This window comes from Arvicola amphibius, chromosome 1, assembly GCF_903992535.2.
Source record: "Arvicola amphibius chromosome 1, mArvAmp1.2, whole genome shotgun sequence".
NCBI lineage: Eukaryota > Metazoa > Chordata > Mammalia > Rodentia > Cricetidae > Arvicola > Arvicola amphibius.
Window position 1 is genome coordinate 104,518,491 of NC_052047.1, and position 27,663 is coordinate 104,546,153.

A 27,663-nucleotide genomic window follows, 5' to 3' on the forward strand; every position below is an offset into this window, starting at 1 on the left:
CTACAAGAGCTAGTTCCAGGACTGGCCCCAAAAGTATAGAGAAACCCTGTCTCAAAAAAACCAAAAGAAAAAGAAAAAGAAAAAAAAAATAGGCGAATGATCTCCCTCCTTAAAAATTTTGCCGAACCTATTTCTGTAAGGCTAAAATCTAAATACCTCTGGTCTAGTCTGGTTCTTTAATTCAGGAGTGCAGGCCTAAGAGTCCCATGCCTCCTAGTTGCCTCTTGTCTGCGGGGCGTAGGCTTTACCGGATGGAAATCTTGGGGTTGCCAGAATGTAAAACAGGAAAAAAAAAAAAAAAAGTGTTCTGGGTAGTTACTTGTTATGAAATTAAAAAAAAAAAAAAACTTGTGGGCGGAGACTCCCTTTGCCCACACCCAATATGGCGGCAGAACACTGTTCCCGCCAGGTCCGCCTTTACCCAAAGCGGGAGAGGCGCAGACTCCGGGGCTTTGCCCATACTCAATATGGCGACCACGGCAAGGGCACGCTGACTTTCCTCTTCTCGTTTTCTGCATTCAACTCCGGGCGTTGGAAGCGTCAAGAACGTCATTCGAATTCCGTCGCGCTGCGTTGCGTTTTACGTCACGGGTGGCGGGAGCGGGAAGGAGTTCGGATTCTCGTTCCTCCCTGGCCGGGAAGAAAGTGCTGTCTGTTGCGCAGTCTCAGTCCGTTCGCCGAGCGTTCCTGGGGAGTCAGCGCTCTGCCCATCAGCGCCGCGGAGCTGCAGATCGGTCTCGAAACCCTCGGCACCGGAGCCGGCAGCGCGATGCATGTGATCAAGCGAGGTGAGGAGGGGGAGCGGCCGCCCGGCTGCAGCACCTCGGTCACTCACGCCCGCCCCGCGGCGCCCCGCGCTTCCCGCGCTTCCCGCCGCGGCTTCCCGCCCTGTCAGCGCGCTGGGCCCGCGTCTGCTCGGTCGGCCCCTGAGTCCCCGGGTTCGCTTTGCCTTTGTGGTGGCGCGCCCTCCAAAGTTACTCCGGTGTGGGCTTGTTCCCAGCACTGCTCTTCCTAGCCGCCATCCGCAGCTGCTTTTGGCTCCATTTTACAGAAGACGGTTTCAGAGACTGATGAAAAGCACTCCCCCACCCCGCCAGTAATTGATGAGGCTAGAGTTGAAACTAATATAGCTGATAACAGTTTTTGTCAGTCTTTTTTTAATTTCTAAAACAAAACAAACAAACACCACGAAGTTGATGACCTGGAAATAAGAAAAGAAAATACTTTGGACACAGCAGTCATTTTTCTGTTCTTTTGGGAGGTGGGAGTGTGGTATCTCTCCACTCCTGAAATTTTTTTGGAGGATTTTTTTCTGTGTCGTTTATTTGCTTCTTGAGATAGGGTTTCACTATATAGTTAGTGGTGGCTGACCACTTTTTGCTATGTGGACCGGACTGGCCCTGAATTCACAAAGATCTGCTTGCTTATGCCTCCTAAATGCTGAGGTGGGTGACTTCTAATCCAATTAAATTGACAAGGTTAGCCACCAAGCCATCTCTGCAGACCCCAAAGACGATCTCTTAACATTTCTTTTTGGTCAGTTTCAAAAGCTGATTACACTTGATTCGTTTATATTCCCATCTTAATAACTGCTAGTGCAAACTGTTGTTTTATTCTTCAGATGGCCGCCAAGAGCGAGTTATGTTTGACAAAATTACATCACGAATCCAGAAACTCTGTTATGGACTCAATATGGACTTTGTTGATCCTGTAAGTAAATATAGTGTATATATATCGTGGATTCTTCCCCTCTTGTGACTTAATGTGTCTCTTATCTGTAGACCTTCACTAACTATACTTAAGTGTTAAATGTGAATTTGTTGCCCGAAACTTTTTTTAAACTCTGATGTGTTCTTTGAGCTTTCACTTTTCAGAGAACTCTGAATGTGGACAGAGGGAGCAGTTGATCTTACCCTGTGTAGGCATCTCATTTATCCTGTCCTGGTGCCTGTGTTCCTCTCCGCTCTAGCCACACAGTATGAAAATTGGTTATGTATCTCCATCATTTAGTATTATGAGTGGATGTATCTTATCCTTAACTTTTAAGATGCTCTTAACAATTTTATACATACATATATAAAATATGTTTTTATTATCTTTTGCCTAGTGTCCTCTTATCTCCTTCCCACCAAACTTCTCCATAAGTCTTTTTAGTACTCTGCGTGTTTGTGTTTGAGTGTGTATCTGTCTGTGTCCCCGTCTGTCCCCACTTGGTTAAAATTAATTAGGGCTACTTGTATGAGCAGGACCTTGGCCTAATTTACCTGGTTGAGCAAGGGCGACTTACCGGTGATTGCATCGCTGAGGAATTTGACCCATCCAGCAGCCGTTAGCTGGACAGTGAAGGGTAGGGCCCTGGGTGTTGGTCACCCACTCATGCAATACTGATGGGCCCAGTCTTGCAGTTGAGTCCCAAAGGGACTGGATCCTGTGGAGCTAGAGTATATAGGCTGTCGTGAGTGTTCCCAACACCCTGATGTGGGTGTTGGGAACCTACCTCGGGTCCTCTGGAAGAGCAGCATGCTTGCTTTCTTTCTTTTTAGATTTATTTATTTATTATGTATACAGTATTCTCAGTATTCTGCCTGTATGTATGCCTGCAGGCCAGAAGAGGGCACCAGATCTCATTACAGATGGTTGTGAACCACCATGTGGTTGCTGGGAATTGAACTCAGGACCTTTGGAAGAGCAGGCAGTACTCTTAACCGCTGAGCCCTCTCTCTAGCCCCTTTCTTTTCTTCTTTCTTCTGTTTTTTTCAAGGTAGGATTTCTCTGTGTAGTTCTGGTCTTCCTGGAACTCTCTTTGTAGATCACGCTGGCCTTGAACTCATAGAGATTTACCTGCCTCTGCCTCCCACGTGCTGAGATTAAAGGCATGAGCCATCAGTATGCACTCTTAACTGCTGAGCCATTCCTCCAGCCCTCATGAATATGTCTTATTCTTGTGAGAGCCATAGTGTGACATTTCTCTAATTAAGTACTTAGTAACTGTTTAGTTAGTAGCCAAAGTGAGAACATAACTTTATACTTTAAAATTTTATAAATCTACGCATTTTGAACTTCTAGATAGTAATTAAAATAGTCAAATGTTAATATTGGGGTGAGTCTGAGACCTCATCCTATTTCATCTTCTTTGTTTTGTAGCTAAGAGAGCGGAGGGGCTGATTGAAGTGAATGGTAGTGTAATGAGAACCGAGTAGAGTTTCTTGAATCTAAAACATATGTCCACATGCAGGGATGCCTTAATGTACTACAGTTTCCCAGGGTGGATCCTGTTGAAAAAGCCTGGTGGATGCTATTACATTTGGCACATAGATGATATGCTATTCCGAGTTCTGATTACTTCCAGAAGCTATATGGACTTTTTCACTTTCCTGCTTATCTGTTGAGTCAAGAAAACAATCAGGAGCAAACTGGCTTAGCTGTGGTTTTGGTTGTTGTTGTTGTTTTGGTTTTTTGTTTTTTTTTTTTTTGGTTTTGGTTTTTCAAGACAGAGTTTCTCTGTAGCTTTGGAGCTGTCAAAGAACTAGCTCTTGTAGACCAGGCTGGCCTTGAACTCACAGAGATCCACCTGCCCCTTCCTCCTTGGGATTAAAAGTGTGCGCCAGCACCACCCCGTGGCTTTGCTGTGTTATAAATGCAATCACAGTAACTGCCTACATTCTCTCATACTGCTTCTGAAGGAGACATGCTTTGGTCAGCTTTCCTAGTTAACCTGTTTCTAAAAGATTTAGTAAATATGTAAGCACAACTTAAATTTATTTTTCTTTAAAATGTTTGTGGGCTCTGTAAGCATGAGTCCCTGAATTTGGATCTCAACACCTATGTGGAAAAGCCAGGTACAACAGTGTGTGTAATCAGAGCTCTGGCACATGCAGAAAGAGTCAGATCCTGGGTGCACATAGACTCGGAGACACTGTCTATAAGTAGAGGCAGTTGATACAGTGAGGCCTCTATCCATAGACTTTCCCTGCTGGCTCCTCTGACTCTGTGTGCTGTGTGCTTGTGAGGTTTTTATTGTGCTTTTTTTTTCTTTTCTTTTTGTAAATACTTACTACTTACTACTGTGAGAGAAAATTATAATCAGCTTCAATTAAAACATATTCATAAAAACTATTCTAGTTTTAGGCTAGCCAAGGGTAGTAAGAACATGTCTGAAAACAAGAACAAAAACCAAAATACAAAGCTATTCATGTAGTCTAAAATATGCTTTTGGTATTGTCTTTAAAATTTAAATGGTCTTTACGGAACTAAAAACTTTTTCATTTAGAGAGGCAGGGGCAGGTGGATCTCAAGTCGACTCTAGCCTCCACATGCACCTGCATGGGTTAGTGAGCCTACCCCCATGTGTGTGTACACATGTCTGCATGCCAACAGTGTATGGTATAGGCACTGGGGAGATGGCTCCATTGGTAGTGCTTGCTTGGTAAGCATAAGGACCCGAGTTTGGATCCCCAGCAGGCATGGAAAAGTCAAATGTGATGGCATATGCCTGTGGGAAGGAACGTACGGGTCTTCCTGAAGTTCACTGCTGGTTATCTGGCCCAATTAGTGCACTTCTCCAGGATCAGTGACAGTCCCTGTCTCAAAAACGGAAGTGTGTGGGTGGGGATTGGAGCGATGGCTCATGGTTAAGAGCACGGCTGCTCCTCCAGAGGACCTGAGTTCAATTCCCAGCACCCACATGACAACTCAGTTGTCACTTCGGCCCCATAGTATCTGTTCCACACCTCTTCTGCCATCTGCTGGCATAATGATACTTATCTTTCAAAAAACTAAACTTAGATTTTTTTTTTTAAAAAGTGACACTAATTCATTTGTTTATGTATAGGATACATTTTTGTTAGTTTATAGATTCTTATATTGGGATAAGGATGAGGAGATTATGTTATGACGTTGGTTGTTTTAACTGCTCTTCTTAAGGAGGCTCTTGTTTTGGGGGGAAAGCTGAAGTAACTGTTGGTTTTATTTTTGTAGGCCCAGATCACCATGAAAGTAATCCAGGGCTTGTACAGTGGAGTCACCACAGTGGAGCTGGATACTCTGGCTGCCGAGACGGCCGCAACCTTGACGACAAAGCACCCTGACTACGCCATCTTAGCAGCCAGGATTGCTGTCTCTAACCTGCACAAAGAAACAAAGAAAGTGTTCAGTGGTACGTCTGGAGTAACAACAGTAGAAAGAGTTTAATATTGTCATAAACTTATAGGGATAATATTACATAAGTTCCAAAGACTGCATCTTATTTTAAAAAGCAGGAACTAGAACTTGCTGCTTCTCCATGTAGCTGACCTTCTGTGTGAAATGTGTGTGTATGTGAAATTGTATGTGTGTGTGTGGTATATGTTGAGACGGTCTCGTTTGGTCTAGGATGCCTGCCTTGAACTCCTGATTCTCTTATCAATGCCAGCCTTGAACTCCTGATTCTCTTATCTCTATCCCCCAAGTGCTGGGTTTATAGGCATATGCTGTAGAAGGAAGCTGCGGGGCTGCGTCCCGCCACCCGGCCGCCGGCTAGCTTTACACCCAAAATAATTACACGGAAACTGTATTCTTTTAAAACTCTGCCTGGCCCATTATCTGTAGCCTCTTATTGGTTAATTCTCACATCTTCCTTTAACCCATATTTAGTAATCCGTGTAGCACCATGAGGTGTGGCTTACCAGGAGAGATCTTAACCTGCGTCCATCTCAGAAAGGAGAATCATGGTGACTGCCTGAAGCGTCTCCCCTCTCTTTCCCAGAATTCTGTTCTGTCTACTCCACCTACCTAATTTTCTGTCTCTTAAAGGGCCAAGGCAGTTTTCTTTATTAATTAACCAATGAAAGTAACTAGACAGATAACTCTCCTCCATCAATATGCCATCATTTTGGCTTGAGTTTCTGTTCTTTTTAATTTTTTTAAAATTAATTTTTAATTATGTTTGCTTATTTTGTGTGTTTGTATATGTGTGTGGGCAAATGTGCATGTGAAGGTCCAGGGACCACTGTGGGAATCGGTCCCGGGGATAGAACTCAGGTCATCGGGTTTGGTGGCAAATCCCTTTACCTGCTGAGCCATCTTGCTGACCTAAGTTTTTGTTGTGAAAGAATTAAAAAAAAAAAAGTGTCACAAAGTGACGGTAATGTCTGCATTTCCTTCTGCATCCTGTTTTTAGCTGTGTGTGAGAGCCATTTAGGAATTGCTGTTAAGCTATAAGGGCTGATATTATCTTTGAAAGATTATTTCTTTTATATGTAATGTGTTATGCTATAGGTACTCAACAGAGGTATGTTTGTTGAGTATTTTCTCTGCTAGGCACTGAAGTAGGTTGGTATTAAAAAACAAGAATTGAGAGTCATTGTTTTAAAACAGCCATTTAGTGGTTTGACTTTCCTTGTTTATTTTGTCTTTCCTCAGATGTGATGGAGGATCTCTACAATTACATAAATCCACACAATGGCAAACATTCTCCCATGGTGGCCAGTTCAACCCTGGATATTGTTATGGCCAATAAGGATGTATGTAAAACTTTTTTTTTTCTGGTGGAAATTAATGAATTAATTTAATAATGCATTTAAGGCCAGACAGTGGTCATGCTCACCTTTAATCCCAGTATCCAGGCCAAGGCAGGTGAATCTCTGAGTTAAAGTCTAGCCTATTCTATAGAGCGAGTTCTAGGACGGCCAAGGCTACAAACAGAAGCAAAGAAAAACAAAATGTGTTCATCAAGAACATCTGAACACTACAAAAGGTGTATATAAAAACCAATCCTCCTGCTCTAGATCCTGGTTTTCTTTAGTAAAAGCAACTTCGTTTAAGCATTTTTAAAACATTTTTCCTGGAGCTGTTCTGTGTATACACACTGTGTGTACTGTATTGGGCTTATTGTTCTCGCTGTTGCTATTTTCATTTAGAACTATAGCTCATAACTGTCAGTGTTTATGAATTTTCCTTATTTATCCTGTCATCAGTTGCATAGCATTCCATTTTGTAAATTATTTTGATTGTACCCATAAGAATCCCTCTGTTGATGAAAGTTTATTTTCCATTTTCACTGCAATAAGTATCTTTGTATGATAGTCATGTAAGTGTTTTGGTAGAAATCAGTTTTAACGTTAGGTAACAGGGAAATTAGTTTTTTAGTTCTCTTTGTGTTAGCTATTAAGGAGACTTAAAGTAGCCATTTGTTTGTTATTTATAAGTCTTTTTCCCCACCCCCTTTTTCTTTAAGGTTTTTTTCTTTAGATTTCATTTTTTCTTATGTATATAACTGTTTTACTTGCATGTGCTTATGTGTACCATGTGCATGCCTGGTGCCCACAGATGTCACGAGAGGATCTCAATCCCTGTGACAGCTACAGTTACACATAGTTCTGCGCTACCATGTGGGTGCAGGGAATTGAACCCTGCTCTCCTAACCACAGAGTCCTCTCTAGCCTCTCTTCACAAGATCTGAATTTGTAGCCCTGGTGGACCTGGGATCTGCAGCCGTCCTCTATGCTTCTGCCTTCTGAGTGCTTTTATAGGCCTGAGCCCCCAAACCTGGCCCACTGCATAGTTTTGAAAATAAGTTAAAAACAGATAACAATAGTAAAACCTGAGCCTAAAAGTAAATATTAGAAGATAAACAAATACAGTCTAGTACTCAGTTCTTCACTGACCGGTCTAGCCCTTGCCTGGTTTGGATTACAAAATTGCCCTTCAAAGTTTGACAGAAGAAGGAACACAATTTCAGATACTATGGCTGATGTGACCACATGTAATTACTTTTGTTGTCTTTAAATGGCTTTATAACCTACTGAATCTCTTTAACAGTGACCAATTTTATAAAATCTTACTGCCATAATAGTAATTTGTTTTAGATCTGTTGAAGAACCATGAATTTTCAAAGCCTATAAACTACTTTGCATTTGTCTGTAATACATATTATTTTGTTCAGTTTAAAGTGGGTTCATTGTTAAAACAAATGTTTGCAACTGGAAATGGTGTGTTCTTATGACCCTAGCAGGAAGAGTCAGGACTGTTCCATCGGTCTACTTAGTGAGTCCAGGTTAGTCAGAGGTGTATAGCAAGTTCCTGTTTCAAAAATAAATAAATGAAGGCAGGAGCACACCTTTAATCCTAGCACTCAGCAGGTGGGTCTCTGAGTTCAAGGTCAACCTGGTCCACATAGTGAGTTCCAGTACAGTCAGGGTTCCACAGAGAAATCGTGTCTCAGAAAAAAAAAAGAAAAAGAGAAAGCAAACAAACAAAATTTAAATAAGTATACTCACATGCAATAAAGTTAAAAATGAATTAATATGTGGTACCAGTATTTTAATATTTACTATTATAGAAAGCCTGTTTAAGGGTGATCATATAGTCACTTTCATGCTCATATTCTTTCAGATTGATATAAACATAAGGGAAATTTGGAAATTAATCACTTAGTGTAAGTTCTCTAGTTTTAAAGTTTTAAATTTTTTTGTGGTAAGGATGGAGCCTAGGTGTGCATGCTAGTGCCCTGTCACTCAGCCTCTGGCACACTCCTGTGTGCTGGTCTTAAAGTCTGATTGGGGTTCAGTTCGTCTGCTTCCCGCCCTCTGTCTCTCAGTTTGTGAGATTTGTGTCTGTGAGAGTAGACATAGTGCTGTCTCTTTGATATCCTACATTAGTTTTAGTTCTTGAGTCAGCTAAAAACATTAGAAGCTGTGAAAGTAAGTCTTATTATCTTAATTATGGATTCTTTTTGATTTCCTTCAGCGCCTGAATTCTGCCATTATCTATGACCGAGATTTCTCTTATAACTACTTTGGCTTTAAGGTAAGTAAATAATGGGTCTGAAATATGTGAGGATTCCTCCTTGAACCTGGAAATATAGGGTTTTGTTCATGTTTGATGATTTAATTGGATGCACCTGGTTATGGTAGGATTATGGTAGTGGTGAAACTTTAAGCAAAAGATAGCTTATTCATTAATAGCTTTCAAACTTTCCAAAAATTACTTCTGGGTTATTTTTAAAAATTACTTGGATATCCATCTGTCACAATTACTTCATATTCTACTATTTTTGCAATACCTGTTGACTCCCTACTCTGAGAAAATATATTGTGTTGCTTACATAACATAGTGACTAAGGACAGGGCTGTTTATTTCAGACCAGCTGGGCTCAGCTCTCCTGTTCCTTGTTCATAAGCTGTGAAATCAGCCCCCTCCTTAGAATGAGGATAATATAAGAGTCAACATGTCTCTTCTGGAAACTGATCATGTTGCTTGGATCAGAGTCTAGTCTCTTAAAAGCACTGCACAAATGTTAGGATGTCTCTGCTGCTGCTGCTGAGCCTATAGCATTGTTGTATGCAAGCAGGCCTTGCCCAGAAGTTTGCATATAGTTTTTGCTGCAGCAGAACAGCTAAGTAATAATGTTCTAGACTGCAGGTAGAAATGGTAAATATTCTCTTTATTTAAAATTATAAGTTTGAGAGATTTCATCAGATCACCTTACTATAAGTTGTATATCAGCTATGTATTTTAAAACTTGGGAATTATTTGGTGACTTTGCTCTCCTAGACACTGGAGCGATCCTATTTACTGAAGATCAATGGGAAAGGTAAGAAATGAAAATGTATGTTAGCTTTTCTGTTCATTACGTTGAATGTAGGGCTTTGCACTATTAGCCTTAACATTTCTATTTAGAATCAAAATAACATTTTAAAACATTTATTGCTTTTGGGACTGTAGAAATGACTCAGCAGTTAAGAGCCTGGGTGCTCACAACTGTCTGTAATGGCAGCTCTAGGGGATTCAGTGCCCTCTTCTGGTTTCTGGGCACCAGGCATGCACATGGTACATAGTCATTCATACACAAGCAAAGCATTTAAAAAATTATTACATTTATTTGTGTGCATAGGTATGGGAAGGGAGAGAGATGTACATGTGCCATGATGTGCATGTACAAGTTGGTGGCCAACTGAGAAGCATGTTCTTCCCTTCCACGGTGTGGGACCCAGTTGTTAGCCTTACCAACAGTGCTTTTACCTCCTGAGCCACTTTGGAGCCTTCCAAATAACCTTTTTGTTGTTGTTTTATTGTAAAGAATAAAAACTTTCTTAGCTCGTGGTTCTGGGGATTAACACATGGTAAGGACAGCAAAATATCTCTAAATGACATTTAAACTTTGGTTTATTATGAATTGTGTTGCTTGTTTAAGTTTTTTGCTTGGGTATGTTTGAGCCTATTTATTCTGATATGTCCCGTTATCTGAAAACTCCTACCTTCTTTCAGTGGCTGAAAGACCACAGCATATGTTGATGAGGGTATCTGTGGGGATTCACAAAGAAGATATCGACTCTGCAATTGAAACATACAATCTGCTTTCTGAGAAGTGGTTTACTCATGCCTCTCCTACTCTCTTCAATGCTGGGACCAACCGTCCACAACTGTCCAGGCATGTATCATCTAAAGCTATTTTTCGTTGCTGTTGTTTTCTTTTTTAAAGGTTTATTTTTTTATAATAGTGTTTTGTATGTATGTATGTATGTATGTATGTATGTGCACCATGTGTGTGCCTGTTGCCTGTGATCAGAAAGGGCATTGAATCCCTGGAACTGGAGTTAGATAGTTCTGCCATGTGGGTGCTAGGGATTGAACCCGGGTCATCTGAATGAGCAGCCAGTGTTCTTAACCACCAAGCCATCTCTATGGCCTCTAAACTGCTTTTATAAATGGTTTGACTAGGGAAATAAGAAAAAGCCAGGTGGTTCATTACATTAAAAATAAACAAAAACTTCAATAATTGCCTACTCTGATGAATGAAATAATTTGCATTTGGAACAATCTCTGACTTAGGGTAAATAAGTTGGAAGAGGACAAGTGCTGTTAGTGAGAACATCATAGACTGGGGTGGTGGTTCTGCGCATCAGTGTTTTAGGTGCCATTGAACAGAATGTTTTTGATAGGGAATTGTATGTCATTTGTATTCCAAGAAAGTTGTTTTTAAGTAAAAAAAAAAAAAGGTCATAGTTCAGTGGTAGATCATGTGCTTAGCATGCACAAGACCTTTGGGTTAAGAGTTTTCAGCACTGTTAAAATGATTAGTAAGGAAGGAAATGATTAGTAAGTATCTGGAGCTAGTTAAGAAATTTCTGCAGTAATTTATATTAAAAATTGTGAAAGGATTAATGAGGTGAAAGTAGAGGCTGAGAAAGGCACATTCCTAAGATACATGGGAATTAAATTGATGGGGTTTGTGATTTCTGAATCTGGGTTAAGGACAGTTTCTGAGTTGATGGGCAGAATAACAGGATTACTGGTGATGCCCTTAACTGTGGACGGGATCACAGTTAAAGTATCTGGAGTAAGTAAGAGAAAAATACCCTCTGTGTCTTAGGGATGAAGAATATGCAAGTGTCTATATACATATCTCATTGCATTAACATTTATGTACTTCATTGTTGTTTTAGAGTAAAATTTATTAGCAAAATTTCTGTCGAAAATAACCTTAATTTGGTAAAAGATACCCATTAAGAATTTAGATCTGGACTTGAAGAGATAGCTCAGAGGTTAATAGCACTTGTGGCTCTAGTTGTAGACCTGCTTTTGGTCTCCAGCACCCATATGGTGGCTTGTAACTGTCTGTAACTCAGTTCCACAGGATCTGACACCTGACCAGGCATGTGTGTGGTATACATACACATACAAGCAAAATACTCATACACATAAAATAAAATAAATCTAAAAGCAAAACAAAATCCTTGTCTCTATCACCGTATCATATCTTCAGTATGGTAGTGGAGGCCTGAGCTAGCATTGTAAGATAAGAAAAAGAAATAATTAAAAATGGAAGAATAAGATACAGATACAATTTTTACATGAAGAATTCAAAAGTATCTATGGACAAATTATTAGAATTAGAGATTTCAGCAAACTATTTGAATACAATTCACTGTAAACAAATTAGTTGTTATTCTGTACTGTAGCATTTGGAAAATTTAAGATTTGCTGTTAAGAGCCAGGCATGATGGGTGTGCTTGTGATCTCAGGGTAAACACAGAATTGTCATTTGGGGTCAGTCTGTTCTACATAGCAAATTGACAGCCATCCTGAGCTGTGCAGGGAGACCCTGCCTCCAGACATCAAGGGTTGGGGCTGTAGCTCAGTAGTAGAGTGCTTGCTAGCATGTGTAAGGTCTTGAGTTTAAGTCCTGGCACTCAACTGTTGGAGAATTTTCTTAGCAACAAGGTGGTACTGAGATAGAAGGATGGGAAATTCAGTGTCAGCCTGGGCTGTACTGCAGTACCCTTTTAAGAAAGTAGGTAAGTAGATAAATGGAAGAAGGAAAGACTCTTTATAACATTTTTTAGAAGAGCAAATAAATTGAAAATGATCCAGTGCCCACCAACAAGCCTGTGAACGTATGGGATACTTAAACAACGGATTGCTTTACAACCAGGAAAATAAACCTACATGTATTGTAGGAATGAATTGCCATAACATGGAGTTAAGGGATAACTTCAGAAGGATAACTAATTACAGGAATTGAAATTGGGTTCTTTGTGGCATCTTAGTTCTTGAGGTAAGTGCCTTGCAGATGCATGCATATAATCTTTCTGAATACCTGAGTGTGTTATAGAAAGTGACTAGAATCTGTTTGAGTATTTTAACACTCAGGATGGTGAAGGAAGTGTGATGAGATGGATCCAGAGTTCAGGTAGAGGAGCCGTCTCTAAAGAAAGACTGCACGCGAACTATGTTTTTAATGTACATGTTAAATAATTGACTGATCATTAGGTATTCAAAAATACTTCAGTTGTAGGGCCAGGCATGGTAGTGCACACCTTTAATCTTAGCATTCTGGAGGCAGGGGCAGGCAGAGCTCTGAGTTTGAGGCCAGCCTGATCTACATAGTGAGTTTAGGACAGCCAGGACTATGTAGAGAGACCCTGTCTCAAAACAACAATAACATAAAACCTTCATTTTTTTCCCTGGTGGTTTACTAGCAATTAGAAAAGTCTGGTTTATGTGTAAGAATTTGTTTGAGAAAATTAATTCAGGCACATAAGTAGTCTGGTAAAAATCAGACTGATATTTTAGGCTTACCTATAAAACTTTTTTCTGGGCTTAATGTCTAAGTTAGGTAGCAAGATTAGTTTAAAATAATAGAATATATTGGTGTTTTATATTCTTGTGAAAACATTTCGGAGCTTTATAGGTTTCAGCTCATTTGGTTTGATTGTCCAGATTGTCTAGCCGCTTTCGTGACTCACTGATGGCCTTGTTTGAGTTGTCCTTTTTCCTCCTGACAGCTGTTTCCTTTTGAGTATGAAAGATGACAGCATTGAAGGAATTTATGATACTCTGAAGCAGTGTGCCTTGATTTCTAAGTCTGCTGGGGGAATTGGTGTTGCTGTGAGTTGTATTCGGGCTACTGGCAGCTACATTGCTGGGGTAAGTGTTTAAGTTGCATGACTTAAAGCCAGTCATGGGCATGATAATGCTAGTGTTGGGTAGGCATGGGTTTCTGTTCATTAACATCTAGTTGTAAGTGGCAGAGTCATTTTATTTCTCGATTTGTCATTGGAGGGTTAGGTTATGTGAGATAATCTCTAGAATCCCCTCCCACCCACCGAGACAGGGTGTCTCTGTAGCTTTGGAGCCTGTCCTGGAACTAGCTCTTGTAGACCAGGCTGGCCTTGAACTCACAGAGATCCATCTGCTGCCTCTCTGGGATTCTGGGATTAAATCTCTTCTGGGATTAAAGTTGTGCACCTCCACCGCCCGGCTCTCTAGAATATTTTTTTTTAGCTCAGATTTTAGGAATTATGGTTTTTGTGTGTTTGTTTTTAAGCAACAGTAATTACAGCCATCATTTATGTGGCTTTGGTTTTTGGAGACAGGGTTTCTCTGTGTAGCTTTGGAGCCTGTCCTTGATCTCTCTCTGTAGACCAGGCTGTCCTTGAACTCACAGAGATTCACCTGCCTCTGCCTCCTGAGTGCTGGGATTAAAGGTGTGCACCACCAAGGTGTTTTGAATTCTTTAGTGGGGAAAGTGCTGTCATTGTATGTTTTTTCTTTATGTTTTTTTAAAGGTACTCAAAGTATATTTCTATCTAATGACTTTAATTTCAACACTTAAATTTCGTTACCTTGGTTTTGGAATTTTTTGACTTACTATATCTTATTCTATATTAGGGTTGTGTTAAAGCAGCTGAACGTATAACTTAGTGATATTGTACTGATTCTTCTGTTAGGCATTATGTTTTCATGCTCAGGTGTGGATGGAGAGCAGGTAAAACCTCATAGGTGGCTGCTTAGAAATCAGTTGCTGCTTGAACAGAAGATCTGGAACTGGTTTTTACTTTTGAACTATTTTAGGTTTTTTTCCTTGTTGAGCCCTGTGTCTCATCCAGATGCCTTTATTCTTGACCTTTCTTTCAGACTAATGGCAATTCGAATGGCCTTGTACCGATGCTGAGAGTATATAATAACACAGCTCGATATGTGGATCAAGGCGGAAACAAGGTATACTTTGTTACTGGCAAGTGCTGGAGATCAGAACTGAAAGTCTTTAGCTATAAAAGTTGGTTCAGTCATATTGTTTTACTTTGTTTTTATTCTTATTTATGTGATTAGCATGTGTAATCTCCGTGAGCATGTTCAAGTGGGTGTTCGTGGAGTCCAGAAGAGGCATTGGATCCTTGGGACCAGAGCTCTAGGTTGTTGTGAACCATCCCGTGTGTGTGGGGGGGAACTGAGCTCGAATCTCTCCACTGTGCCCGCCTCCCCAATTTTCTAAACACCATGCCTTCTTTTTAAAAGGCAGAATCTTATTTTGTACCTTAAGCTGACCTCAGACTTGCTGTGCAGTCTAGGCTGGTCTTGAATATTGTGTGATTTTTTTTTTTTTTTTTTTACTTAATAAAGAGACAGTTGCTTGCTTAATATGTAGTTGAATGGGTTTTAACGAAAGGACATCTAGAATAAGTGCCATACACAGTTAAGATACAGGGCACTTTGAGTACCCCAGAATGTTTGCTAATGTACCCTTGCATTCAGTCATTGCTAATAGTCTCACCCACACATACTTTATCCCTGGCTGTTATTTTTCTTTTTATCTAATGAACTTTGACAACTTTCATGAGGTAGATCACCATTTTCATTTGTTTGTTTGTTTGTTTGTTTGTTTGAGGTGTTCTTGTGTAACCCTGGCTGGCCCTTAGTTCCTGATTCTCTTTCCTTTCCCTCCCAAGTGCTGAGGTTACAAGTATGTGTCACCCAGCCGCTTGGTCTTTCTCCATAGCTAAGAGCACTGGTTATATTGGTAAAGTTAAATAAACTTGCCGTGGCCTTCATGTGCTGGTCATGGTGTGAAGTGCTCTGCGCTGCAGTGGGGAGAGCCTGCGCTTCACTGGTGTGAGGAGAGCCTGCCACTTGGAACGAGTCACTCTTGTTCCAGATGTTCTCTTTTAGCTGTGTGTCCACGCCTGCATGCAGGTGCCTGTGGCAGCCAGAAGAGGGTGTCAGATCTCCTGGAAGTGGAGTAGGCACTTGTGAGCTACCTAATGTGGGTGCTGGGGACTGAACTCTGGTCCTATGAAAGCAACAAATGATCTTAACTACCAAGCCAGCCATCTTTCCAACCCCTAAGTTTTCTCTATGTCAGTTCAGTTCTATTCCTAGAAAAATATTAATATTTCCTTTTGAAGGTACTTTTACTTATTTCACTAATCATAGTGAAGATGAAAGGAGACATAAAAGTGCTTTGCAAAATATGAAGCTTCTTTGTTTTATTTTGGCTCAGATAAGAATGCTAACTTTCTTACCTTTAGCGTCCTGGGGCATTTGCTATTTACCTGGAGCCTTGGCACTTGGACATCTTTGAGTTCCTTGACTTGAAGAAGAACACAGGGAAGGAAGAGCAGCGAGCCCGGGATCTCTTCTTTGCACTGTGGATTCCGGATCTCTTCATGACGCGCGTGGAGACTAACCAGGTGAGGGGGCTGCACCTGTGCGCAGTTTTGGGCCCCAAATTATTACTTTTATACCCAATTTCCATGAAAGCCCGCTTCTTGGAGTGTTTGCAATGGGCTGTGGCTGGTTGTATGACATTTCTCATAGCTGGTATTACTTCTTTGTAGGACTGGTCATTGATGTGTCCAAATGAGTGTCCTGGTCTGGATGAGGTTTGGGGAGAGGAATTTGAGAAGTTGTATGAAAGGTATGAGGAAAATACTAATGTTTTAATTGTTTGAGCCATGGTTTCTCTTTCTCAGGGTATCCAAATATCAAGAAGTGTTTATGGTGGGCTAACACTGAGACTCTTAAGAGCATTTGTCTACCCTGTTGTGAGGTACCAAGTTTGAGCCCTGCCATTGGATAAAGAGAAAAATATTTAATCATTAGTTCGTTTCTAGAAATCTTTGAAAGAGTCTAGAAGAGAATGTAATTATTAATTTGGTTTTTGTTTGATGTTTCTTGACTTTTTCACCAAAATTATTATTTATCTTAAAATTTGGGTGCTTGGTAATTTTTTTAATTGATCCTTATAAAAACTGAGATTAAAGACTAGCTGAGTTATTTTATAGCATAGTACTTTTTTAAAAATTACATTTATGTAATTATTTTGGGATTGGGGCCCCAAGTGTGCCACGGTGCATATGTGGAGGTCAGAGTACACTTTGCAGGAGTTGGTTCTCTCTTTCCACTGGATGGTCCCCAGGGTCAAATTTAGGGTCTCAGATTTGTCAGCAAGTGCCCTTACTTACTGAGCCATCTCCCTGGCCCAGTATAGTACTTTTGATAATATAAAATACAAGTAACTAGGACGCACATGTTGACAATTCATTAAAATTAGCACAGTAGTGAATTTTGTTTTGTTTTCATTTCTTTGAAGCTGAATGACAGCTTTGCTACAGTTTGAGAAAAACAGCAGGCAGATGTCAGACTGAACAACAGCCAGACTGAACAGCAGGCATGGCAGAGGCAGTGTAAGCAGCTGCCATGGCTTTGATAATGGCTCTTGTTTCTTTTTATTTTGATAAGTGCTATTGATTTGGTGGGATCATTTGAAGGAATCTAAAGCTGCCTGGTTTTCTGGTGGTCTCAGCTGATAGAAAATGCGTTTCAGGGTTGGAGGAATGGTTCGGGAGTTAAGAGTGCTCATGCAGCCTTGAGGCCCTGCTTTGGATCTCATCCCCCGGATAACAAGCCAGGCGCCCTGAAAATACCCATTACTCCAGCTCTGGCTTCCATGTGCCCATAGGCATGTGCCCTCACACACACCTACACAGGCACACATAAAGAAATAAATAGAACCAACCTTTTAAGAAAAATGAATATCACTCCCTTTGTCCTCTTCAGTAAAGCTTTGAGAATCTACATAACTTTATATTTTCATGTATTCTTCCTAGGGTAGGAATGTTGGAATAATTCTATCTGTCTTTCAGTTACGAGAAGCAGGGTCGTGCCCGCAAAGTTGTGAAAGCTCAGCAGCTTTGGTACGCCATCATTGAGTCTCAGACAGAGACAGGCACCCCGTACATGCTCTACAAAGATTCCTGTAATCGGAAGAGTAACCAGCAGAACCTGGGCACCATCAAGTGCAGCAACCTGTGTACAGAAATAGTAGAGTATACCAGCAAAGATGAGGTAGGCAGAGACGCTGCTGCATCCTAGGGGAATCATCAAGGTAGTTACTATGACTCCCTCGCTTGGATTCACTTGAAGTGGCTGAAGGAAATTTTGTTACCCAGCATTGGAAAAAAGAAAAAGAAAAACAAACAAACCCCAGAAACTAAACAAAGCTGTATTTTAAAAATAAGAATTTAGCCACCTGGGAGAATGGGAACGGCATGCATCAGAGAGTTAAGAACATTCCAGCATTCTGACCAGTCAACTCCCTGTGTAGCTGATGGTGGGTAGGTCAGAAATACACTGAGAAGTGATGAGGAGACCCCGGTTTTAGGGGGTGGGGATTTAGCTTAGTTGTAAAGAGGTTACCCAGCAAAGACTGATAAATTCCTTGAGTTTGGTTCTCAGCACTAGTGTCGGGGGTTGTCAGTGTTCACATCTGATAGTTCTGAAGGCTGTAGTGATCTCACTGATACAAAGAGAAGAAACTAAAAGTATGTGATTCTGAATCCTTTCTTTATATTTCAGGTTGCAGTTTGTAACTTGGCTTCTCTGGCTCTGAATATGTATGTCACTCCAGAACATACATATGACTTTGAGAAACTGGCTGAAGTCACTAAAGTCATTGTCCGAAATTTGAATAAGATAATTGATATAAACTACTACCCTATTCCAGAGGTATGGTTACATTTCCCTGCTTATTGGTAGTTATTGAATCCAAGATGGAGGACATTTGTCTTGGTCTGCAAGCCAATTTAATTATAATTTAAATGGATGTCCTTGGAATGGTGTGGGAAAATGGAAGAGGTCACGTGTATCAGTGGTGTAGGATGTTATCTTTTGTGTTCAGTGATGTTTTCTTTTCTTTTTTTCCCCAAATCTTTTCACACAAAGGCACACTTATCAAATAAACGCCATCGGCCCATTGGAATTGGGGTACAAGGTCTAGCAGATGCTTTCATCCTGATGAGGTACCCCTTTGAAAGCCCAGAAGCCCAGTTATTAAATAAGCAAATCTTTGAAACTATTTATTATGGAGCTTTGGAAGCCAGCTGTGACCTAGCCAAGGAATATGGACCCTATGAAACGTATGAGGGCTCTCCAGTCAGCAAAGGAGTAAGTACACGGTTGAGATTCCCCTTTGCCTGTGAGCAATGGGCTGAATAATGGCCCCTCAGAGGATGGAGACTGGGAGAGTGCGTATGTTTGCAGAATGGCCTTTACAGATGTAGTTTAGGACCTCGAGATGGGGTGGCTTTGGATTACTGAGGTCTGGATGTGTTCAGGTGAACCCTAAATCCAGCAGTCACTGTTCTGCGAGAGACAGTGGGACATTTATGATGTTTCCCAGGTCCTGTCCACACTCAAGTAGAAGACATCGATTATCTATGACTTGTGACCCTGGGGACTAGAATCTGGGGAGCCATCTTAGAATTCTGTTTTCCATGCTGCCCTTGTCATCAGTAGTATGTCTTTTCAGTTTTTACATTTATTCTGATACTCAGAAAGTCTAGTGTCTAGTTATTTCAAATTTGATATTCTTAGTCAAGTATGCAGATCAAGGAAAAAGAGAGAGAGAGAGAGAGAGAGAGAGAGAGAGAATGTTTTATAAAAGAAATGTACCTTTTTTTCCCCTTTGGTTTTTCAAGACGGTTTCTCTGTAGTTTTTGGTGCCTATCCTGTAACTCGCTCTGTAGATCAGGCTGGCCTCAAACTCACATGATCTGCCTGTTTCTGCCTCCCGAATGTTGGCATTAAAGGCCCGTGCCCCCACCATCTGGCTAGGAATTTATCTCTTAAGCTATCTCATGAATGCTAAGATTTCCTGGTTTGCAGATCTGCAGGAATGTGGTGAGACAAGGTCCCAGGCTACTTCTGATCAATGCTTCAGGGATCTTTGTCCAGGAGACCCATTGGAGCTGATAGTCTTTTTTTTTTTTTTTTTTTTTTTTTTTTTTTTTTTTTTTTTTTTTTTTTTTGAGACAGGGTTTCTCTGTAGTCCTGACTGTCCTGGAACTTATTTTGCAGACCAGGCTGGCCTTGAACTCACTCTACCTGTCTCTGCCTCCTGAGTGCTGGGATTAATGGTGTGTGCCACCAGCCACCACCACTCAGCCAAGGGGCTTATATTTCTTAATGTGTTAACTACTGGGATGTGGGGATATGGTAGTTACCCTTTTTTTTAAAAAAAAAAAAAAATTGGTCCTTGTTTTAAATTGCCTTAGAATAACGTCATAAACATGGGCTATTTCTTAGATTCTTCAGTATGATATGTGGGATGTTACTCCTACAGACCTGTGGGACTGGAAGCTTCTCAAGGAGAAGATTGCAAAGTAAGTAAAGATATATAAAGTAGCATGGAAGCCAGGAGGCTGGGGCTTTCTGGCTCTTCGGGAGTATAGATGCTGTTATAACTTTGAATCAGGGCTGTGACCTGTCTCACAATAATGGCTTTAGGGGGAAATACGAGAAAATAGTCATGTGAGAGCTGCCTGGCACAGTGAAAGCCTTTCAGCACACAGTAGCATCTCAGTAGGAGTTGATGTTGTTTGAGGAGCTCAACACCCATGCTAGCTAATTTCTTGTTTTGTTATAGCTTTTAGTTTTTTCAAGACATGGTGTCCCTATGTAGCCCAGGCTGTCCTAGAACTCACTCTGTAGACCATGCTGACCTTAAACTCACAGAGATCCACCTGCCTCTGCCTCCAGAGTGTTGGGATTAAAGGTGTGTGCCACCACTACCTGGCCCAAATAGGTCTACTTTAAAAATTTTTTTTTTTTTTACTTTTTTAATTCACTGGGCTTATAAATAGTTTGGAGATTTTTTTTGTTTTGTTTTGTTTGGTTTTTGTTTGTATTTTTAATAGAAATTCACTCCACATTTCAGGCTGACTGCAAACATACAGACCACCGCGCCCTATCCTAAATATAGAAATAAAATAAAACTGTTATACTCTGTCAGCTGTTTGCGCCACAAAACAAACAGAAACCTGGTTTATTCCTTTCCCCAGAGATAAGCCTTATTTATTGTTGATGTGTTTTTCTAGACCTCCAAACACATACAGTTTGGTTATATAAATGTAATTAGAACTTGAGAGATTCTGAGAGTTGGTTTGGAGATCTTCTAGTGGAAGTAGATCTTCTAAATGTTTTCAACAATTACAGATGATTCTATAGTTGGGATCTAGCAAGTATGCCCATAGCGATCTCCTGTCTATGAACATGATGCTGGGATTTACAGGGAAGGAAGTAAAGACATGAGAAAACTGGTGGTTTGCTTCATGCCTTACATCTAGAAAGTGACAGTGAGATTGCAAATATCCTTGTACAGACCCCCTTAGGACTTGCTCAGTGCTGAGCACCATATGGATCAACCGGTAGAATGTAGGAAGGATAGGCTGTCTGTATTAGAGGAACATAAGTAATACAGGCAGTGCAGACAGTATGTGTAATGGTGGGAGTCTCTGGGAATGCTTGAAGAACAAGTATTTGTTTTGACATTTATGTTTGTTGCCCACCTGGACAAGAAAATGCTATGGAGGTTGGTCTATACATTTTTTAATGTTTATTTATTGTGTGTGTGTGTGTCTGTGTGTGCATACATGTATGTTGGTGCATGCATAGAGGTCAGAGGACAGCCTGAAGGAGTTGGTTCTCTCTTACTATGTGCGTTCTGTATGTTGAACTCAGGTAATCAGGGTTAGTGGCAGGTGCCTTTATCCACCGAGCCATTTTGTAGGCCCAGGAGTTGGTATCTCAGGCTAAACTATGAAGATTTCTAAGAATGTTAAATAGTGTGTTCTTCTTTAAATATTCTTGGCACTAAAAATAAAAAAATTAATTTTTTAGAAACTAGTAATTGGTAGTAGGGGACATTTAGATTTCCTCTGAGTATAATTTCTCCCTTTACACAGGAGAGCGGAGAGTTGTAGTGGTACATGATAGTCCTGACCACTTTTCCAACATGGCTTTGTGAAGGGGCCCTTGATCATTAAGGCACATGGTAAAGATGAGTGGGATTGAGTGACCGTGCCGTCATGATCCAGATGGACTCAGGACTGAGTTCAGGTTACCTGGGCAAAATAGTACATTGAGAACTGTTTGTGACCCGAGTGCCCAGAACAAGTGGTGTAAGTGTCTCTGGTGGTATGCTCAGCCTCTGTCTGCTGCAGTTTGGAGAGTAGCTGCCTTGGCAGACGTTGTCTTTAGCACTAACCTCTAATCTTTCTCTTTTAAGGTATGGTATAAGAAACAGTTTACTTATTGCCCCAATGCCTACTGCTTCAACGGCTCAGATTCTGGGGAATAATGAGTCCATTGAGCCTTACACCAGTAACATCTACACGCGCAGGGTCTTGTCAGGAGAATTTCAGGTGAGACCTTTACAACCAGGTTTATAGGAGCTCTTCTGAAAGCCGAGAGTAAACACTTACTCGTCATCTGCTTAAACAACCAGTGACCAGAGCTACAGTGTGAATGTAGCTGTTTGGTTTTTGTCTGAGACAGACTCGTGTTGCCCTAGCTGGCCTCGAGCTACCTCACAGCTGAGGATGACCTTGAGCAGCTCCTTCTTTCTTCTCAGTTGCTGGGATTTCAGGTGCTCACCACCATGCCTGGCTGAGTCAGAGTAGACAAATGCCTAATTTTTTGTTTCTGTTTCTTGAGAAGTCTCACTATGTAGATCAGGCTGGCCTTCTGAGTACTTGAATTATAGGTATGTGCACTCCCTGCGTGTTCCATAGATGCTACCTCTCATGCTTTAGTTGGGATATTAAAGGTGCCCATAGAAATGTCATTGTTCAGGTGTGGTGGCTTGTGTTTATAATCCCAGCACTTGGGAAACTGAGCTAGGGCCACTCTACACCCCCCATCCCATCCCATTTTTTACTCAGTCATTTTAGAGTAGTTCTCGGGTCAAGAATGGTGGTTATGCTTTTAATTCTAGCGCTTAGGAGGTGGAGACGAGAGTATCAGAAGTTCAAGGTCATCTTTGGTTACAAATAGCCAGTTCCTGGGTAGTTTGAGCTGCCTGAGACATAGTCTTAAGCAAAGAGGTGGGGGGAATGCATGGTTCTCAGACACGGTTACCAATGAGAATTTCTGTTGGTGAGATCAGTGTTTTGTAAATTCCCAGGTAATTCTTTGTGCTGCAAGGTTGAAAACTACTAATTAAAAAAAAAAAAATGGGTTTCTAGAGGTCTTGAAATAAGTTTTGTTTATATAGGGACATTACATTTCTAGTTATTTTGCTGGTTTTTATTGTGTGATCACATAAGAAAACCAAAGAAGAATCAGTTTATATAAACTTTCTTGGCTTAGACAATGTTATTTTTTTTTCTTCTTTGCAAATGCTATAGTTTTTCTTAAGCTTTTAAAAATGTTTTTGGGGGAGGGGCGGGCCAAAATGCACATGGGCAGAGGACAGCTCCTGGTTCTGTCCTTCTTCATGTGAGTTCCAGGGAGACTCAGGTGGTCAGGTTTGGTGGTACACGCCTTACAGGCTGAGCCACTTAAGATTTGTTTGTCGGTGGGAATGTGCATGCGTACCTGCAGGTGCCATTAGAGTCTAAGGACAGGTGCTGTTCTTGCAGAGGACCCAAGCATGGCTCTCAGCACCCACACTGGATGGCTTGTTATGTGTATTGTTATTGCAGCTTTAGGGGATTTCACTTGTCTGGCCTTTATCTGCGTATGTACACATACAATCAGAGTTTACAAAAATCCAAGACAAATACTGTGGTGATCTGATGTATATGTGTGTGCTTCGTACATGTGTGTATAAACTGTAGAATGATTACTACAATATATTGTTTCTTTAATGATAGATGTCAAGACCTTGAAGCGAGGTAGCTTTGTGTGGTGCAATGATCCTCTCAGTTTTGTTTAAAAAAAAAAAAACCCAAGAAACCAAAACCAGTGTTTATTAAGGGATCTAATAAGTAATTCAGCTGTCTTACTTTGAGTCCAGCTAAGCCTGGGATCCTTTATAGGCCCTGCCAGTGTTATTTCATTACTTCACATCTTTTGTTTTTTCATCAGATTGTGAATCCTCACTTACTGAAAGATCTTACTGAACGGGGCTTATGGAATGAAGAGATGAAAAACCAGATTATTGCATGCAATGGCTCCATCCAGGTACAGGCTTGAAATGACATGTGCTTTCTAAGCTGAATGTTGTGGTGCCATCTCCCTTCTCCCAGGCAGTACAGTCCACACAGACTGTTTGAATGTATCTGCATTTCTGCATTGTTATGCTAGTTTTATACACATCTTTACATAGTGTTTCTCCAATAAAACGTTAGTTCCCTATTTTTCTGCACAGTTGGGGAGCTTTTAAAATCTTGAAGCTTGGGTTATATTTATTGTCAAGTAAATAAGAATGTCAGGTAGTTGGAATTTGTCCTACAGATTTCTTAAAATCCTGAAATTGGAGTTAAACTTAAAAAATATGGGGGACTGAGACCAGCAGGCTAGAAGGTACTCAGGTAGTGCTTAACAATATAGTGATTGCATTTGTGTAGATGGGCGCCTTGGCTAAGCACGCCAGCTTGGCAATACCCCCTCCAACTCTCAGACTTTCATGGCAGAAACTGTAGCACCAGGCAAGTGTGTATTTCAGTTCAGTCAGTCATAGGCCTAAGAAAATCACTTGGTCTCTAAGTGCAATCTGTAACGTTTGGACTTCTTTAAAGTAGTTTATCTTACTGCTTCCTTGGTTTGTGTGTCTTGGAAGCCCTGATTACTTGTGTTTCTGCTGTATATTAGCTTAACTCTTACTTTCCCTAGCCTCTTTCCTTCCTTCCTTCCTTCCTCCCTCCCTCCCTCCCTCCCTCCCTTCCTTCCTTTTCTTTCCTTGAGATAGGGTTTCTCTGTGTAACCCTGGCTGGCTGTTCTCAAACTCTGAGATCCCCCTGCCTCTGCTTCCCAGCATGCACCACCACCACCCGTCCCCATTTCTTTCTTAAATACATTTAAAACAATAACTGTTAAGCCAGCTCATTTTTAAATCACTACATCAAATTTATATTTGGTTGATTAGATGAGATTTTATTGACTTTCTAAGCAGGGGATAAGCAGTTTGGGCAAACTTGCTAAAACCATTAAGATATGAACTTCATTTTTTGTGTCAGATCTGCAGGGATACCAAACCAAACATCAGAGCAAGCACTGTTAGCCTGTTCGTTATATTGCTTTCTTTAATTGGAATTACAGCAACACATGGTTTTTCTTTTCCCAGAGCATACCAGAAATTCCTGATGACCTGAAGCAGCTCTATAAGACGGTGTGGGAAATCTCTCAGAAGACTGTTCTCAAGATGGCCGCTGAGAGAGGTGCTTTCATTGATCAAAGCCAGTCTTTAAACATCCACATTGCTGAGCCCAACTATGGCAAACTCACAAGTATGCACTTCTATGGCTGGAAGCAGGTTGGTTGAGCACTCTGAGAGGGCTTTGCCAGCTTGGGATATTGGGGAATTGGAATAGTTTCTGCTCTAGTTACCTTTTACATATTGCTATTTGTATTTTTCACTTCAAGTCCAAATGTGTTAAACCTGAGCAACCACTCATTGTTATGCCAGATCAGACTTTCACATTGGGTTTTCTTGTTTCTGTTCAGCAGTGTGAGCTGCCTGATAGTGGGAGCTGGGAGCTGAGCACTGAGGTCCTCTAGAAGGGAGGAAGTATTCTTAAACTACTGAGTCATCATCCTGTCTTTGTCTTATATATTCTTAGTCTTTAAGAATTTCATACAATGTAGTTTGATCATTCATAATCACCTTTAACTACTCCCAGATCCACCCAACTCCCACAACTTAATGTTCTCTGTCTCTTTTTTCCTTTTCTTTTTTTCTTTCTGTTTTTTGTCTTTTCAAGACAGGGTTTTTCTGAGCCTGTTCTGGAACTTGCTCTGTAGACCAGACTGGCCTCGAACTCAGGGAGATCTGCCTGTCTCTGCCTCCCAAGTGTTGGGTTGAAAGTGTATGCCACCACAGCTGGCCCTCTTTCTCTTGTTTGTAAATAACCCACCGACTCCTATTTGTATTGTCCATCACTTCTGGATGGGGGACCATCCACTAGGGTGTTGACTTTCTCCCCCCAAGAAACCATCCACTGTCCATCGCTCCTAAGTTAGTACTGGGGACAATGACTTGCTCCAGTTGTCTGGACCTCTATCTCTTACTTCTGTTAAGCCTTCCTTTCTCTTCCACTGCCATCTTCTTTACTGACCTCTGTTACAGACCATCTTGTGTGCCATTGTCTTTTCCAGAGTAGCCTTGCACCGTGGATCCACTAATTCAAAAGTACCCGTAACAATGGGTGCTTTATCTGGAGTGTGTGAGCCAGGTTACACTGTTGCCAACTGCAAAGTGCTGGAATCCTGTTCTGCTCTATATTCTTATTCCCTGACGTGTGAGAACCCTTCTATGGAATTACAGATTGACTCTCTTGTTGTAGGGTGATGTTAAGCTCTTTGGACTCTTGTGGGGGCTGCCACCCAGCTCCCAAAAGACTCACACAAGAAGACGTCTAGCCTTAGCTTGATTTGTTTCTTGCCCGCTTTTCTTAATTTATATTATTCCTTCTGCCTTTTGCCTCGGGGCTTTCCCATTCTCTAGCTTCCTTAAATCTTACTCTTAGGCTGTGGAGTACTGTGTAGAGCTGGATGACTAGCCCCAGTGTATTTCTTCTTCTCTGGCTACTTCTCCCCACCCTTTCTCCTAGTTTTCTCCTTCCATATGTTTCTGTGCCTGCCAGCCCATCTATCCCTTCTCCTGCCTCACTATTGACTGCTAAGATCTTTATTAGACCATCAGGTGATCTAGACAGGTAAAGAGTCACAACTACCTTGCCCTTTCTCAGGACTGGAGGGGGAGGGGAAGAGGGTGTGGGGGGAACAGGAGGAAAGTGGGAGGGGAGGAAGTGGAAATTTTGATTGGTATTATTTATAAAGTAATAAAAAAAGAGACAGCTTCACAGAATTAAGCAAATGCAACATAAACAACAGTAACACACCTTAGCATAATATTCCCAATACTCTTGTTTACTGTGCTGTTGTCTGCTCCTGGGATTTGGACAGGATGACCTTTGTGAAGTTTTGATACTCTGTTGAGACCATCTCATCCCTCAAAATGGTTACAGTTCAAGGCAGTAACGTTGTTTTGTACAAACCTGGAAGTAATACATATTATAGTAAATACAATTGAACAAAAAATATTTGATATTCCAAGAAGTAATCCTCTTTTACGGACAACAATTTCAAGGTTTAGCTATCTATTTAAGCATTTTTCAAAATGGAATAGATAAAATTGCAAGTTTAAAAAAGTTTAAGTTGGTTTATAGAAATAAAGGTCTCAAAAATTAGTTTTGTAACCGATCACATGAGAATTGTTTTGAACAAAGATCTTGACTCTCCTTTCCTGGAATTCTTCCTAATAGCTGTATTTCCTTGTAGGGTTTAAAGACCGGCATGTATTATTTAAGGACAAGGCCTGCAGCTAATCCAATCCAGTTCACTCTGAACAAGGAGAAGCTGAAGGACAGGGAGAAGACATTGAAGGAGGAAGAAGAGAAGGAGCGGAACACAGCAGCCATGGTGTGCTCTTTGGAGAACAGAGAGGAGTGCCTGATGTGTGGGTCCTGAGCAGAGGCCTGGAAGAGACCAGCTCTCTGCCACAGCAGACTTCCTGAGCTTAGATAGGCATAGTGGGTTTGCTTCCTTAGGGACGGCTTTGCTGGACCTTACTGCCAGGAAAGGAGCCCTTGATTCGCAGTACTGTTTCTTCACAGTCTAAAATTATTTTTAACAAAACAACAAAAATAACCAAACTCAGCTTTGATATTAGAATTCAAAGTTGAAGTTTCTAGAATGAAGAAGAGGCTTCTTGGAGATAGACACGAGACTTAGGAAGTCTCATCATCCTCCAGCATTCCTGCCCGACCATTTCATGTGGACAAAGACACTGATTTCCTAGGAATAAAACTCATCTGCTCCAGACCTTGTCTAGATAAGGTTCTATAGGTCATTTTGAAATAAAAACATTTCTAACCGATTCTGTGGTGGTACAATTATCAT

General features: G+C 41.0%; 1 protein-coding gene across 1 annotated transcript; it reads left to right on the top strand.

Moving 5' to 3' along the window:
- The first annotated feature begins 444 nt into the window (after window positions 1-444).
- Window positions 445-27,640, top strand: Rrm1 (ribonucleotide reductase catalytic subunit M1). The gene is made up of 19 exons (XM_038345111.2): window positions 445-788; window positions 1,622-1,710; window positions 4,978-5,155; window positions 6,400-6,500; window positions 8,725-8,784; window positions 9,532-9,571; window positions 10,246-10,408; window positions 13,266-13,407; window positions 14,398-14,481; window positions 15,789-15,950; window positions 16,098-16,177; window positions 17,406-17,607; window positions 18,118-18,267; window positions 18,484-18,705; window positions 19,846-19,922; window positions 21,827-21,962; window positions 23,629-23,724; window positions 24,827-25,015; window positions 27,043-27,640. Exons 1-19 carry the CDS (start codon window positions 770-772, stop codon window positions 27,229-27,231), a joined length of 2,379 nt encoding a protein of 792 aa, XP_038201039.1. The 5' UTR covers window positions 445-769; the 3' UTR covers window positions 27,232-27,640.
- Window positions 27,641-27,663: the final 23 nt, after the last annotated feature.